The 17,403-nt window shown below is 38.2% G+C and overlaps 1 protein-coding gene across 6 annotated transcripts in view; it reads right to left on the bottom strand.

The window, feature by feature from the left end:
• CEP350 (centrosomal protein 350) overlaps positions 1 to 17,403 on the bottom strand; it is a 140,275-nt gene that overhangs the window by 5,865 nt on the left and 117,007 nt on the right. For all 6 annotated transcript variants that reach the window (XM_032631815.1, XM_032631831.1, XM_032631809.1 and 3 more), the window contains 3 exons: positions 16,149 to 16,556; positions 15,902 to 16,048; positions 5,680 to 5,802 (listed from right to left, as the gene is read on the bottom strand). In XM_032631815.1, the coding sequence (XP_032487706.1) occupies positions 5,680 to 5,802; positions 15,902 to 16,048; positions 16,149 to 16,556 (678 nt within the window). The remainder of the gene's footprint in view (positions 1 to 5,679; positions 5,803 to 15,901; positions 16,049 to 16,148; positions 16,557 to 17,403) is intronic.

Here is a 17,403-nt window from a genome sequence, read left to right as displayed (position 1 = left end):
CCTTGCTGCTGCTCCTTAATATGTATGTGTATATGTACGTAAATTAATATGTATTATATATAAATAATTAAATTAAAAAGTCAGTCTAACTTTTTTTTTTTTTTTGGACAGGGTATTAGGCTGGTAGAAAAGAGAAAAGTGGTAAGTAGAATGTGGCCAAATTTCAGCAAGCATATGTCCTTTCAACATATCCCTGTGAACAAGACGGTGAAATAGAGACAGGTCAGTTAGGTGGATGTGCACTTTTTGGATTGAAGGACAAGACAACTGTCAACCTGGAAGGAAGCTTCTGCCTGGAAGACTCAAGAGCTTTTTCCTCTGTGCTCCCAATCCATCTTGTTCATATTCCATTGTAGTAATTATCCTACAGAATTTTGTATTCTGTGCATCTGTTCTCCTGCTAGGCTGTGGGATTTCTTTTTATTTATAATTTCCCAGTGTCCAGGCCAGTGAAAACAGGTGTTAAATAAATATCTGGCATATCATTTTTTAGTGAGTGTTTTATGGCTGTCTTTGGCTCTGTTGAGTTCATCATTTTTAGCAATGACCTAGATGAAGGCAGGTACCTCAGTTTTAGAGTTGACGTGAAAGTTGGGAAACACAATAGCTGTTAAAAGAAAGAACCTAAAAATGTGTTGATAAGCTTGGAATGATAGGCCAAATTTAACAAAATGAAGGAATAAAATAAGGTCCTGTACTTGGATCAAAAAAATAACTACAAAAGCACAGGTTGAGATTTGGGTCTTAGAATTTTTCTAAGCTTTTGTGAGTCCCATGAGAATGGTATAGCTAAAAATAAAACCACGTGATTATAAACTGCATTCATCAAAGGATAGTATCTAGAAAAAAGAAGGAGGTTATGTGATTGTACTAATTAAGCAATAACACAAAATATTACAGGCATACCTCGGAGATATTGTGGGTTCACTTCCAGACCAGTGCAATAAAGTGAGTATCGCAATAAAGCTAGTCACACAAATTTTTTGGTTTCTCAGTGCATGTGAAAGTTATGTTTACACAATACTGTATGTAGCCTATTAAGTGTGCAACAGCATTATGTGTAAAAATCAATGTACATATCTTAATTAAAAAATACTTTATTGTTAAAAAATCTAACCATTATCTGACAATGTAGGATTGCTACAAACCTTCAATTTGTTAAAACAAACAAACAAACAAAAAAACCCTGCAGTAGCTAGGAAGCACAATAAAGCAAAGTGCAATAAAATGAGATATGCCTGTATATGGTCAATTCTGAGCAGTGTATTTAAGGAGGGACACTGACAAAGAGCTAAAGCTGATGAGGTTAAAAGGGGCTCAAAAAAACGCTATCAGACAACAGGAGAGAATATCAATGTTTAATAGGGAGAAAAAGACTGAGAAACATTACAGCCGCTTCAAAGGCATGCAGGAAGAATTAAAATTGTTATGTAAAGCCTTAAAGCGGTAAAAGCAAATTATAATTCATTACGTGAAAACCAATTTAGGCTTAGTATGAGAAAGAACTTATCAACAGTAAGTAAAAACTCAGGAGCTGTTGAGTACCTTATCAGATCTTAATCTGTAAAGGAGATTTAATCATTAGCTAGGTAGTTTCACTACAGGATTTGTCATTTTAAATGCAATTCTACCTACAGTAGGGAGATTTCCCAGGGCTACTGTATATAAAGGATATACAAAAGTTGGTCTAATTACTTTTACTCATTCCACATCATATATACTTTGAGAATACATCGCTAAAAACAGCCCATATTCTTAGCCAACTTAAGATGTAAATTAATCAATATCTTTGTGAAGTGGTAAGGAGATAGTAAAGGAGAACTAGAGCCAAAGATTTCTCTTCTTTTTTGGCCAACAGAGGCCTTTAACATCTAAAAAATACATTCTTTGTATTTTACTCACCTCACATAATGCCTAAAGACAGACTGATTAAGGACTTTCCTAGTCCAAGCAACAACAGCTAAATTATACATTTCTTAATCTGGAAAAAGCAGCTGTTTATTATGAAATATTAAATATAATAGGTTATCATGTTAGAATTGTTTTAGAAGGGCAATTGATATTCAATTTGAGGCCAACCCCTCCACTTGCATGGATTCCATCTGTGTCTATTCAGGAACACTGCTCCAGCAGTTCTCCTTTCTCCTCTGCAGCATCACAATTTTTTCCTATCGGCATATCTCTTTCAAGCTAAAAGAGCCCTTCTCTTGTTACCATTTCCCTCCATTTTTCTCTTCACAAAAAAACTCGTTTGAAGTGTCCAATTTTGCTCTCCTTAATTTGTCTTTCATTCTCTCTTGAAACCTACTCAAATCAAGCTTTTACTTTATCCATGCCACAAAAACTACCTGTATTGATGTTAAGATCAACAAAGACCTCCACATTGCTAAATCCAATGGTAAATTCTCAGTTGTTATTTTACTTGACCAATGAGCAGCACTTGACACAGGTGATTCATTCTTCTCCCTTGAAACACTTTCACCTGGCTTCCAGGACCTCACACTCTCCTGGTTCTACCCATCGGCTGCTCCTTAGTCTCTGTTGGTTCCTCCTCACCTTCTTAACTCTCAAAACATTGGAATTTGTCAAGAAGCAGTCCTTGGACCTCCTCTCTCTTGGTCTACACTCTCTTTCTTGGCTTTGACTACCATCTATATGTCACCACTCCCGAATTCACATCTCCAGCCTACGTCTCTTGCCTGAGCTCCAGGCTCATATCTAATAGCCTACTCAGTATCTCCATTTGGAGGTTTATTAGACGTTTCAAATTTAATACATTCAAAACAGAACTCCTGATGTTCCTTCCAAACCTGCTTCTCTCAGTCTTCCTCAAATCAGCAAAAGGCAATTCCCTTCCTCAGCGATTCACATCAACCCAATGGAGTTATTCTTAATACCTCTCTTTCTCTTATATTCCACATTCGATTTATCAGCAGTTCTGTTGTTCTATTTTGAAAACTGTTCTCACCACCATCTCCAATACCACCAAACTGGTCTTAGCCACTATTATCACTTGCCTGGATTATGACAATATACTCCTGGCCTCCTTACTCCCACCTTTGCTTCAGTCTATCCTCAACACAGCAGCCAGAGGGGTCCTGTTAAAATGTAAGTCAAATCACCCCAGTATTCCTTTATTCCCTCTCTCTGTATTTATTTTTCTTACTTATCTGTCTCCTTAACTAGAGCAAAAGCTCCTTGAGTTTTGTCTGTTTTGTTACATAATTCTACAATGGACTGCTATATTTCCACAAAAAATAAAATGGAATAAATTTATTTAAAAATGATATAAAGGGCTTCCCTGGTGGCGTGGTGGTTGGGAGTCCGCCTGCCGATGCAGGGGACACAGATTCGTGCCCCGGTCCGGGAGGATCCCACATGCCGTGGAGCGGCTGGGCCCGTGCGCCATGGCCGCTGAGCCTGGGCGTCCGGAGCCTGTGCTCCGCGGCGGGAGAGGCCACAGCAGTGAGAGGCCCGCGTACCGCAAAAAAAATAAATAAATAAAAATGATATAAAATAAAGGAACATTTAAAAATAGGAAAAACATCCACGTTTAATTAAGCAAAAACAATCAGAATACAAAAGAGACTATGATCCCAAATGTTTAAAAAAAATTCTCAGTATAAAAAGAAACTCTTAAGTCTATATATCAAAATAATTAAGTTATCTAGGTGATAAGGTTGTCATGATTATTTTCTTTTGACTAATCAGCATTTAAAATTTTCTAAAATGAGCATGATTATTTTATAATAAATATGATTTTTAAAACGTATTTGAAATTTCTATTTTTGAGACCCTTTTCTTTTGTACTAGTGGCAAAATTTTTGTTTTATGTGTCATGAAAATTGTTGTTTTAAATCTCAATCTCTCTAAAATGTACAAGCATTAGAATATCCAAATGCCAGAGGTGGCTAAATCTAATAGTAGGGAGGGTGACCAGTTTATTTAGCATTTCTTGTTAATAATTAACTCAAGTTGCTAACAGTATCATTTCACTAAACATTAAGAAGAGTGAACTCATGAAAAAAGTTACATAGGCCCAGGTACTTCAACTCACTCTCCAGCCACACTGACATTTCAGTTCCATGCTCCCTCCCATTTCAGGACTTCGCACGTGTGGTCTCCTCTCCCTGAATTGCTCTTCTCTCTATCGGGAACTCAGTTAATGCTTATTCATCTTTAAGATCTCAGCTCAGCTGTCACTTCCTCAGGGAAGCCTTTCCTGACCATCCTCATCAGACCAGTTTCCTCCATATGCTTTTACAACAGCTCCCTATTCTTCTATTTTTATCATTTAATTTATAATTACACACTTGTATAAATTATATATTAATGGCTAGCTTCTGCCAGCAAACTGTAAATCCATGAAGGCAGGGTCTATGTCTATTTTGCTTACTATTGTAACATCAGTCCTAATTAGCACAATTCTTGACTAAATGCATGCACAGAGATGATTTATAGGGAATATGATCAATTCAACTGATAGTAGGGTAAATGAATGTCTCTTGATGTGCTTTTTTCTTTAATTTCTTAAAAAGTGGAAGAAGTAACATCTTGGTAATTAATAATAACTCAAACTCTAAGCTATTGTAGAAATATGAGAGCAAGTTCACCTTGAGAGGCCAAGATCTATGAAGAACTAATTGGTTAAAGTCCTGGCTCTTATTTGATGGGCAAGTTACTTAGTATCTTTGAACCTACACTTCCTCATTTGTAAAACAGAGTAACATTAGTCCATCCTACCTCATATAACTATTGTGAGGATCAAGTAAGACATGAGAAAGAATGTTTAACAAATGTTTATCTAGTGAAGTTATTACTGAGTAAATGAAGCACTAGAAAGGTACATACTTGGGGAAAACTGATAAATTTAAGCATTACAGTTTTTTTTCATGATATGAATATAAATATAGACAAGATATAAAGTCCAGAGAGAAAATATCTGGAAATAAACCTGAATCAATTAACATCTGAATTTCCTAAGGTCTGCTACTACTTAACATCTTAACATTCTTTTAGGGAAGAAAGAATAAAAGACCTTTTTTCCCCCTTCCTTTTTTCTTTTTTTTGGTGTTTTTTGATAGGCACTTCTCTAATGATAGAAAATATATTGCAAAATGGAATAACCCCTATTCAGCTAAAGTTCTGGATAATAATAATGATGATGAAATAACAGCTAATATTTACTGAGTTACGTGCAGGGCACTGTTCTATACACATATATAAATACTCAATTAATTCTCTTAATAATTTTATCAGGTAGGTACTATTATATCATCTTCATTTTGCAGATAGGAAAATGCGGCACAAAGAGGTTAATCTGTCCAAGATTACACACCAAGTAAAGTGCCAGAACAGGGATCTAAACTCAGGGAGTCTGGCCCTAGTCCACACTGGTCTCTTCAATTCAGAACCTTAAGTTTGCTTCCACTCAACTTTTTATTTCTCAAGTTCTCCACACCCACAAAAATATTGTTAAGTTAAATATTCATCTACTGAATTCAAAAGAAAGCAATTTCCAAAACTGAGGGGCAGAAAGAAATGCAGCACACGAGGGCTTTAAGAATTTACTGTCATAGACCTAAGATCAATTATATTCCCTTTCCTTTTAAAATCTAACTACATTCTGATTTTGGAAAAGATGGTCAAAATAAAAATAGTTCAGTTATATACACTGACCAGGATATGATCCACTCGGTCTCTTTTCTTTCTTCCAAATTTCATCATTTTCTGCCAATCTGTTTTGTGGTTTGGCTCCTTTTTAAGACTGAACAGCTTGAGTACTTCGGTTGCTATGAAGTTCTGTGAAAATAAGTGAAATGAATGAAACACAAACAACAAAGTTCTTGAGATTTAGTGCTTATAATACAGTAAAGAGATTTTTGTTAAGAATACAATATTTATAAAAAAATCATACAAACTTCTTTCCCTTACAATTCCACTTAGCAATCTGAAGAGAAAAGCATTCCCAAATGCTCAGACTTTATTCACTTAAAGAATTTTTGTTTCTACACAACATAAAAAAAGTAAAACCCATTGATGAATCTGCAAAGAAAAATCACTTTAGAATCCCCTCTACCCAAGAACCACCATTAGCTAACTTCAAGCTGGCAAAACAAAGTATAAAATAAATCCCTGAACCTGAAACATGAGTAAAGTACAAGGCTTTGGCTGGGATAGCTTATTTTGAAGCACCAAGATTCGAATACGTTATATTAAAAAATTATTAATCAACACTTCAGTATGAGAAGCATGGTAATTTCACTGCTAACAATATTTGAACTATCACCCTTAAAAAAAACTTTACAAAATGCTATAGCAATATTAAAATTGGAAGGCAGCATCATTGTGTGTTATAATGATGTATGCATTCTGATGAATGCTGGTATATATTATGTACCTTGTCTTATTTCAATGTATTTGTTCTTTGTTATTAATAAAATAATGGGCTTTTATGGTTCTTCTATTAAAAAATGTCTTAATAGGGGAAAGAACACATTTATGAATCAGAATCATTTGAGAAGATTCTCAAACTACCAATGTCCCCCAAACCACACCACTCCCCACCTACACACACACACTCACGCATTCAAGGATGTATCAACTGCTGAGGGCTGAAAGGAATGAAGTGCACCAGTGTTTTGAAAAAGCTCCTCAGGTGGTTCTGATGCTCCATTCCTCAAAGTTGAAAATCATTTTAAAAGTTGTTTTTTTTTAAATCTGTCAAGTCAATCTTTGAAAACTTTTTTTTTTCTGCTTACTTTAATCTAAGCAAGGGTCAGCAAACTTTTTCTGTGAAGGACCAGACTGTAAATATTTCAGGCTTTGTGGGCCATATGGTCTCTATTGCAACTACTCAACTCTGCTGGTGTAGCAGGAAAGCAGCCATGGACAATATATAAGTAACTAGGTGTGGCTACGGTCCAATACAACTTTATTTTTAAAAACATGTGGTGGGCTGGATTTGGCCTGTGGGCTCTAGTTTGCCTACCCTCGATATAAGCATACATTATATCTCATAAATGTCTGCTGGTATTCTGTCAGTACAAAATATTTCTAAAAGCTTTCTACAGTTAATACTGTATTATATATTTCAAAGGTGCTAACAGAGGAGATCTTAAAAGCTCCCACCACAAGAGAAAAAAACAACTGTAACTATCGTATGTGTGGTGATGCATGTTAACCAGACTTACTGTGGTGCTCTATTCACAATACATACAAAGATGGAATCCTGAAACTAACATGTTACGTGTCAATTATATCTCAAGAAAAAAAAAGACTAAATTGCTTAGACAATGCCTCCCCTCACATTATATACCAGAAAAATGTATATGTTCCTTTAATGTATTTTGATAGTCCACATATACTACTGGATGATGTAAGAAAATACACCAGTAAGATAAGTAATTGGAGGTATACTCTCTAGGGGAAAAAAAAGCTTCTTATGATCAAATAAGTTTGAGAATCATAACTCATCTTGCTACTCAAAGTGATCCTAGGACCAGAAACATCAGCAACACCTGGAAGCTTGCTAGAAATGCAGAATTTTCAGTCCTACTGCAGTTCTACTCAGTAAGGAATCTGCATTTTACCAAAATCCCCAGATGACTCAGATGCACATTAAAGTTTGAGAGGCACTGCAATGAAAATACTACCTTTGCTATATTTTAAAAATAGGTAAACAGGCAGAGAGATTTCCACCAATGTGATTTTTGTTTTTCATCTTTTTTTTTTTTTTTTTTTGCGGTACGCAGGGCTCTCACCGCTAAGGCCTCTCCCGTCGTGGAGCACAGGCACCGGACGCGCAGGCTCAGCGGCCATGGCTCACGGGCCCAGCTGCTCCGCAGCAGGTGGGATCTTCCCGGACCAGTGCACAAACCCGTGTCCCCTGTATCGGCAGGCGAACTCTGAACCACTGTGCCACCAGGGCAGCCCTTTTTTACATCTTTATTGGAGTATAATTGCTTTACAATGGTGTGTTAGTTTCTGCTTTATAACAAAATGAATCAGTTATACATATACATATGTTACCATATTTCTTCCCTCTTGCGTCTCCCTCCCTCCCACCCCTCTAGGTGGTCACGAAACACCGAGCTTGTGCTATGCGGCTGCTTCCCACTAGCTATCTATTTTACGTTTGGTAGTGTATATATGTCCATGCCACTCTCTTTGGTATATAGACATATACATACACTACGTTTGGTGGTGTATATATGTCCATGCCACTCTCTCGCTTTGTCACAGCTTACCCTTCCCCCTCCCCATATCCTCAAGTCCATTCTCTAGTAGGTCTGTGTCTTTATTCCCATCTTACCCCTAGGTTCTTCATGACATTTTTTTCCCTTAAATTCCATATATATGTGTTAGCAAACGGTATTTCTCTTTCTCTTTCTAACTTACTTCACTCTGTATGACAGACTCTAGGTCCATCCACCTCATTACAAATAGCTCAATTTCGTTTCTTTTTATGGCTGAGTAATATTCCATGGTATATATGTGCCACATCATCTTTATCCATTCATCCGATGATGGACACTTACGTTGTTTCCATCTCCTGGCTACTGTAAATAGAGCTGCAATGAACATTTTGATACATGACTCTTTTTGAATTCTGGTTTTCTCAGGGTATATGCCCAGTAGTGGGATTGCTGGGTCATATGGTAGTTCTATTTGTAGTTTTCTAAGGAACCTCCATATTGTTCTCCATAGTGGCTGTACCAATTCACATTCCCACCAGCAGTGCAAGAGTGTTCGCTTTTCTCCACACCCTCTCCAGCATTTATTGTTCCTAGATTTTTTGATGATGGCCATTCTGACTGGTGTGAGATGATATTTCATTGTAGTTTTGATTTGCATTTCTCTAATGATTAATGATGTTAAGCATTCTTTCATGTGTTTGTTGGCAGTCTGTATATCTTCTTTGGAGAAATGTCTATTTAAGTCTTCTGCCCATTTTGGGATTGGGTTGTTTGTTTTTTGTTATTGAGCTGAATGAGCTGCTTGTAAATTTTTTGGAGATTAATCCTTTGTCAGTTGCTTCATTTGCAAATATTTTCTCCCATTCTGAGGGCTGTCTTTTGGTCTTGTTTATGATTTCCTTTGCTGTGGAAAAGCTTTGAAGTTTCATTAGGTCCCATTTGTTTATTTTTGTTTTTATTTCCATTTCTCTAGGAGGTGGGTCAAAAAGGATCTTGCTGTGATTTATGACATAGAGTGTTCTGCCTATGTTTTCCTCTAAGAGTTTGATAGTTTCTGGCCTTACATTTAGGTCTTTAATCATTTTGAGATTTTTTTTTTTTTTTTTGCGGTACCGGGCCTCTCACTGTTGTGGCCTCTCCCGTTGCGGAGCAACAGGCTCCGGACGCGCAGGCTCAGTGGCCATGGCTCACGGGCTCAGCCGCTCCGCGGCATGTGGGATCCTCCCACACCGGGGCACGAACCCGTGTCCCCTGCATCGGCAGGCGGACTCTCAACCACTGCGCCACCAGGGAAGCCCTTGAGCTTATTTTTGTGTATGGTGTTAGGGAGTGATCTAATCTCATACTTTTACATGCACCTGTCCAGTTTTCCCAGCACCACTTATTGAAGAGGCTGTCCTTGCTCCACTGTACATTCCTGCCTCCTTTATCAAAGATAAGGTGACCATATGTGCGTGGGTTTATCTCTGGGCTTTCTATCCTGTTCCATTGATCTATCTTTCTGTTTTTGTGCCAGTACCATACTGTGTTGATTACTGTAGCTTTGTTGTATAGTCTGAAGTCAGGGAGGCTGATTCCTCTAGCTCTGTTTTTCGGTCTCAAGATTGTTTTGGCTATTCAGGGTCTTTTGTGTTTCCATACAAATTGTGAAATTTTTTGTTCTACTTCTGTGAAAAATGCCAGTGGTAGTTTGATAGGGATTGCATTGAATCTGTAGATTGCTTTGGGTAGTAGAGTCATTTTCACAATGATTCTTCCAATCCAAGGACATGGTATATCTCTCCATCTATTTGTATCATCCTTAATTTCTTTCATCAGTGTCTTATAATTTTCTTCATACAGGTCTTTTGTCTCCTTAGGTAGGTTTATTCCGAGATATTTTATTCATTTTGTTGCAACGGTAAATGGGAGTGTTTTCTTGATTTCACTTTCAGATTTCTCATCATTAGTGTATAGAAATGCCAGAGATTTCTGTGCATTAATTTTGTATCTGCTACTTTACCAAATTCATTGATTAGCTCTAGTAGTTTTCTGGTAGCATCTTTAGGATTCTCTATGTATAGCATCATGTCATCTGCAAACAGTGACAGCTTTACTTCTTCTTTTCCGATTTGGATTCCTTTTATTTCCTTTTCTTCTCTGATTGCTGTGGCTAAAACTTCCAAAACTGTTGAATAAGAGTGGTGAGAGTGGGCAACCTTGTCTTGCTCCTGATCTTAGTGGAAATGCTTTCAGTTTTTCACCACTGAGGACGATGTTGGCTGTGGGTTTGTCATATATGGCCTTTATTATGTTGAGGAAAGTTCCCTCTATGCCTACTTTCTGGAGGGTTTTTATCATAAATGGGTGTTGAATTTTGTCAAAAGCTTTCTCTGCATCTATTGAGATGACCATATGGTTTTTCTCCTTCAATTTGTTAATATGGTGTATCACACTGATTGATTTGCGTATATTGAAGAATCCTTGCATTCCTGGAATAAACCCCACTTGATCATGGTGTATGATCCTTTTAATGTGCTGCTGGATTCTGTTTGCTAGTATTTTGTAGAGGATTTTTGCAGCTATGTTCATCAGTGATATTGGCCTGTAGTTTTCTTTCTTTTTGACATCCTTGTCTGGTTTTGGTACCAAGGTGATGGTGGCCTCATAGAATGAGTTTGGGAATGTTCCTCCATCTGCTATATTTTGGAAGAGTTTGAGAAGGATAGGTGCTAGCTCTTCTCTAAATGTTTGATAGAATTCGCCTGTGAAGACATCTGGTCCTGGGCTTTTGTTTTTTGGAAGATTTTTAATCACAGTTTCAATTTCAGTGCTTGTGATTGGTCTGTTCATATTTTCTATTTCTTCCTGATTCAGCCTTGGCAGGTTGTGCATTTCTAACAATTTGTCCATTTCTTCCAGGTTGTCCATTTTATTGGCATAGAGTTGCTTGTAGTAATCTCTCATGATCTTTTGTATTTCTGCAGTGTCAGTTGTTACTTCTCCTTTTTCATTTCTAATTCTATTGAGTCTTCTCCCTTTTTTTCTTGATGAGTCTGGCTAATGCTTTATCAATTTTGTTTATCTTCTCAAAGAACTAGCTTTTAGTTTTATTGATCTTTGCTATCGTTTCCTTCATTTCTTTTTCATTTATTTCTGATCTGACCTTTATGATTTCTTTCCTTCTGCTAACTTTGGGGGTTTTTTTGTTCTTTTTTCTCTAATTGCTTTGGGTGTAAGGTTAGGTTGTTTATTTGAGATGTTTCTTGTTTCTTGAGGTAGGATTGTATTGCTATAAACTTCCCTCTTAGAACTGCTTTTGCTACATCCCATAGGTTTTGGGTTGTCGTGTTTCCATTGTCATTTGTTTCTAGGTATTTTTTGATTTCCTCTTTGATTTCTTCAGTGATCACTTTGTTATTACGTAGTGTATTGTTCAGCCTCCATGTGTTTGTATTTTTTACAGGTCTTTTCCTGTAATTGATATCTAGTCTCATAGCGTTGTGGTCGGAAGAGATACTTCATACAATTTCAATTTTCTTAAATTTACCAAGGCTTGAGTTGTGACCCAAGATATGATCTATCCTGGAGAATGTTCCATGAGCACTTGAGAAAAATGTGTATTCTGTTGTTTTTGGATGGAATGTCCTATAAATATCAATTAAGTCCATCTTGTTTAATGTATCATTTAAAGCTTGTGTTTTCTTATTTTCATTTTGGATGATCTGTCCTTTGGTGAAAGGGGGGTGTTAAAGTCCCCTACTATGAATGTGTTACTCTAGATTTCCCCTTTTATGGCTGTTAGTATTTGACTTATGTATTGAGGTGCTCCTGCGTTAGGTGCATACATATTTACAATTGTTATATCTTCTTCTTGGATTGATCCCTTGATCATTATGTAGTGTCCTTCTTTGTCTCTTCTAATAGTCTTTATTTTAAAGTCTATTTTGTCTGATATGAGAATTGCTACTCCCGCTTCCTTTTGGTTTCCATTTGCATGGAATATCTTTTTCCATCCCCTCATTTTCAGTCTGTATGTGTCCCTAGGTCTGAAGTGGGTCTCTTGTAGACAGCATATATATGGGTCTTGTTTATGTATCCATTCAGCCAGTTTATGTTTTTAGGTGGGAGCATTTAATCCGTTTACATTTAAGGTAATTATCGATATGTATGTTCCTATTCCCATTCTCTTAATTGTTTTGGGTTTGTTATTGTAGGTCTTTCCCTTCTCTTGTGTTTCTTGTCTAGAGAAGATCCTTTAGCATTTGTTGTAAAGCTGGTTTGGTGGTGCTGAACTCTCTCAGCTTTTGCTTGTCTGTAAAGATTTTAATTTCTCCATCAAATCTGAATGAGATCCTTGCTGGGTAGAGTAATTTTGGTTGTAGGTTTTTCTCCTTCATCACTTTAAATATGTCTTGCCAGTCCTTTCTAGCTTGCAGTTTCTGCTGAGAGATCAGCTGTTAACCTTATGGGGATACCCTCGTGTGTTATTTGTTGTTTTTCTGTTGGTGCTTTTAATATGTTTTCTTTGTATTTAATTTTTGACCGTTTGTTTAATATGTGTCTTGGCATATTTCTCCTTGGATTTATCCTGTATGGGACTCTCTGTGCTTCCTGGACTTGATTAACTATTTCCTTTCCCATATTAGGGAAGTTTTCAACTAAAATCTCTTCAAATATTTTCTCAGTCTCTTTTTCTCTTCTTCTTCTGAAACCCCTATAATTCAAATGTTGGTGCATTTAATGTTGTCCCAGAGGTCTCTGAGACTGTCCTCAGTTCTTTTCATTCTTTTTTCTTTATTCTGTTCTGCAGTAGTTATTTCCACTATTTTATCTTCCAGGTCACTTATCCATACTTCTGCCTCAGTTATTCTGCTATTGATCCCTTCTAGAGTATGTTTAATTTCATTTATTGTGTTGTACATCGTTGCTAGTTTCATCTTTAGTTCTTCTAGGTCCTTGTTAAATGTTTCTTGCATTTTCTCTATTCTATTTCGAAGATTTTGGATCATCTTTACTATCATTATTCCGAATTCTTTTTCAGGTAGACTGCCTATTTCCTCTTCATCTGTTGGGTCTGGTGGGTTTTTATCTTGCTCTTTCATCTGTTGCGTGTTTTTCTGTTTTCTCATTTTGCTTATCTTACTGTGTTTGGGGTCTCCTTTGTGCAGGGTTCATAGTTCCCGTTGTTTTTGGTGTCTGTCCCCAGTGGCTAAAGTTGGTTCAGTGGGTTGTGTAGGCTTCCTGGTGGAGGGGACTAGTGCCTGTGTTCTGGTGGATGAGGCTGGATCTTGTCTTTCTGGTGGGCAGGTCCACGTCTGGTGGTGTGTTTTGGGGTGTCTGTGGACTTACGATTTTAGGCAGCCTCTCTGCTAATGGGTGGGGTTGTGTTCCTCTCTTGCTAGTTGTTTGGCATAGGGTGTCCAGCACTGTAGCTTGCTGGTCGTTGAGTGAAGCTGGGTGTTGGTGTTGTGATGGAGATCTCTGCGAGATTTTCGCCGTTTGATATTACGTGGAGCTGGGAGGTCTCTTGTGGACCAGTGTCCTGAAGTTGGCTCTCCCACCTCAGAGGCACAGCACTGACTCCTGGCTGCAGCACCAAGAGCCTTCATCCACACGGCTTAGAATAAAGGGGAGAAAAAGTAGAAAGAAAGAAAGAGGATAAAATAAAATAAAGTAAGGTAAAATAAAATAAAGTTATTAAAATAAAAAAATAATTATTAAGAAAAAAAGTTTTTTTAAAAAGTAAAACAAAAAAACGGACGGATAGAACCCTAGGACAAATGGTGAAAGCAAAGCTATACAGACAAAATCTCACACAGAAGCATACACATACACACTCACAAAAAGAGGAAAAGGGGAAAAAATCATAAATCTTGCTCTCAAAGTCCACCTCCTCAATTTGGGATGATTCGTTGTCTATTCAGGTATTCCACAGATGCAGGGTACATCAAGTTGATTGTGGAGATTTAATCTGCTGCTACTGAGGCCGCTGGGAGAGATTTCCCTTTCTCTTCTTTGTTCGCAGAGCTCCCGGGGTTCAGCTTTGGATTTGGCCCCGCCTCTGCATGTAGGTCACTGGAGGGCATCTGTTCCTTGCTCAGACAGGATGGGGTTAAAGGAGCTGCTGATTTGGGGGCTCTGTCTCACTCAGGCCGGAGGGAGGGAGGGGTACGGAGTGCTGGGCGAGCCTGTGGCAGCAGAGGTCAGTGTGACTTTGCACCAGCCTGAGGCGCGCTGTGCGTTCTCCCGGGCAAGTTGTCCCTGGATCCTGAAACCCTGGCAGTGGCGGGCTGCACAGGCACCCTGGAAGGGAGGTGTGGAGAGTGACCTGTGCTTGCACACAGGCTTCTTGGTGGTGGCAGCAGCAGCCTTAGCGTCTCATACCTGTCTCTGTGGTCTGCGCCGTTAGCCACGGCTTGCGCCCGTCTCTGGAGCTCCTTTAAGTAGTGCTCTTAATCCCCTCTCCTCACGCACCAGGAAACAAAGAGGGAAGAAAAAGTTTCTTGCGTCTTCGGCAGGTCCAGACTTTTTCCTGGACTCCCTCCCAGCTAGCCGTGGTGCACTAGCCCCTTCAGGCTGTGTTCACACCGCCAGTCCTCTCCCTGCACTCTGACCGAAGCCCGAGCCTCAGCTCCCAGCCCCGCCCGCCCCTGCTTGAGCTGACAAGCCTCTCAGGCTGGTCGGCACCGATCCTCTGTGCGGGAATCTCTCCGCTTTGGCCTCTGCACCCCTGTGGCTGAGCTCTCCTCCGCGGCTCCAAAGCTCCCCCCCATCCGCCACCCGCAGTCTCTGCCCGCGAAGGGGCTTCTGGTGTGTGGAAACCTTTTCTCCTTCATGGCTCCCTCCCACTGGTGCAGGTCCTGTCCCTATTCTTTTGTCTCTGTTTATTCTTTTTTCTTTTGCCCTACCCAGGTATGTGGGGAGTTTCTTGCCTTTTGGGAGGTCTGAGATCTTCTGCCAGCGTTCAGTAGGTGCTCTGTAGGAGTTGTTCCACATGTAGATGTATTTCTGGTGTATCTGTGGGGAGGAACGTGATCTCCACATCTTACTCTTCCGCCATCTTTCCCCCTCTCTCCACCAATGTGATTTTAAAGTTGGTTTGTTGAGAGTCCTCGTAGCTTAATCTTTTCTTAATCTTTTCTTAAGGGCACTTAATCTTTTCAGGGGCTTCTTAGACAACAAGCAATACTTTTTGTATATCACATTACTCTCCCACATATTTCAAAACTACGTAACCAATTTGAAACCTCCAAAATCAAAGATGGAAAGTTAACATCTATGTGTCTAGGGTTGGCATGTTTGATATATGACATGTTTTCATGTACTTTTAGAATATTATATCTATCTCTAAGTCATTAAAAACTCACCTAAAACTCCTATGAATTGCAATAATTTATCTCCCTGAATATTTGCTGATTTTCTTCTTAAATATTTAAGAAAAATATATTTATATTTTCTTATATATTATATTAAATATATATATATTTGTTCTGCAAAAAGTTGAGGATTTGGGAATCCCTCTCACCCTCATCCCTCTACTGCTCATGGACTGAACGCATCAACAAATATTTACTGAATACCTACTATGGGACAGGCCTTGAGGACAGAATGGTGAATAATATAGAAGATAATAAAAATAATACTTGCTTTTATGACATTTACAGATCTGTACAAACGAAGAGCAAACCAAAAAAGGAGATACTCTACACTTTTCAGTTTACCTTGATTTCATCAAGGTTATTTGGATTTTTCACTCGTCGGAAATAACTAGAGTTGATTCTACATGGCTTCATCCAGACAGGCTGATTCAAGTTGGGATCCTCGGCAAATATTTCTTCAAAAATCTCTTTTGTTAAATCAAAAACCGCCTTGATAGAGAAAAATAAACAAATTAAAATGGCTAAGAATCCAAATTTCAGACAACAGAGAGAAGTTTAAAAATTAGAATTATCCTTCCATGTTACATACCTGTTTGTACACCCTTTTACTAGTGCTTTCTATATCTAGGCCCTTACTGGCACAGCCAAGCAGTTTTGTAGGAATACTGATGCTGTGAAGATCATGACCTAATTCTTTCCAATTCCAAAGTTCTTCTGCTGCATCGTGTACAAGAATTTCTACTTCCTCCGCAGTATGTGGGACTGCCAATAATGTTTCACATGGCTTTTGTAGAGCTCCCTTAGGTTCTGCCATTAGAGGTACAATTGTTTCTTCTGCCTTATTCTTTTGTATCTTGTGAGAAGAGCTCAAACCAAAGTCTTCATCAAACCAGTCTTGATCATCTCCTAACACGCTCAGGAACTCCCGGCTAATCTCAAGTTCAGCAAGTCTCTTAGCAAGCTCTTCCTGCCCACTGGCACCAAATACTGGACTCTCCTACAGAAATGGAACCATTCAAACAGAGCACCATTTAGTAACCTCAGATCACTTAACAAGTTTGGGCTTTTTCGTTAAAGACAAAGCAAATATATGATTTGTATATTCACTATTTCTCTATAAATAAGCAAGACAGAAACAATATGGTGGCTACTAATGAACAATTTAAGAAAAAACTATCCTGTTTCCTGTAATTCTGCTCACATAAGCCTTACAACTGATTTTAATAAAATGTTTATTGATCATTTTTTCCTTTTTGTATCATCATTATTCTGTTTCTGAAGAACTGTTTTGCTTCTGAGATATGGAAATGAGATATAAAATTCTCACCTTTGGTGATTATCTAGCTCAAGTTACTCAAATTCATTACTGCTGTTCAATTGTCCATGGGCAACCTAAGTAAGTTGATGGTCTATGTCATAATGGATACATTTCAGTTTTACCAGAGTCAACATCACAACTGGTAATTTCTGCAAGGCAACTATGACTGAGTAGATATGTGAACAAATAATTTCATAGCCAAAAAAGAACTGGGTTGAGAACCAATGGAAATCTCCACAGAATAAATTTATTCAGTGAATGCGGAAAGGAATCTAATCTGTGGACAGTATACAGGGGTTTTCAACCCAGCATAAACCTGCCAGTGTTTATGACAACTCTATAGTGACCACTCATGACATAATAGAGGACAATTATACTTCAGACAGAAAAACAGCTACATGGCCTTTACAAACTAGTGAAGTGATCTTTATTTAACAAATAACACATCACCAAAAAACCTATCAGGAGCTACAGAATTAAAATGTACTATAAAGGCAAGGTTAATTGACATTTTCTCTAGACAAAA

Source organism: Phocoena sinus, chromosome 1, assembly GCF_008692025.1.
Source record: "Phocoena sinus isolate mPhoSin1 chromosome 1, mPhoSin1.pri, whole genome shotgun sequence".
In the NCBI taxonomy this organism is placed as follows: Eukaryota; Metazoa; Chordata; class Mammalia; order Artiodactyla; family Phocoenidae; genus Phocoena; species Phocoena sinus.
The sequence above is the reverse complement of the archived record's forward strand: the minus strand, read 5'-3'. Positions and strand labels throughout refer to the sequence as shown.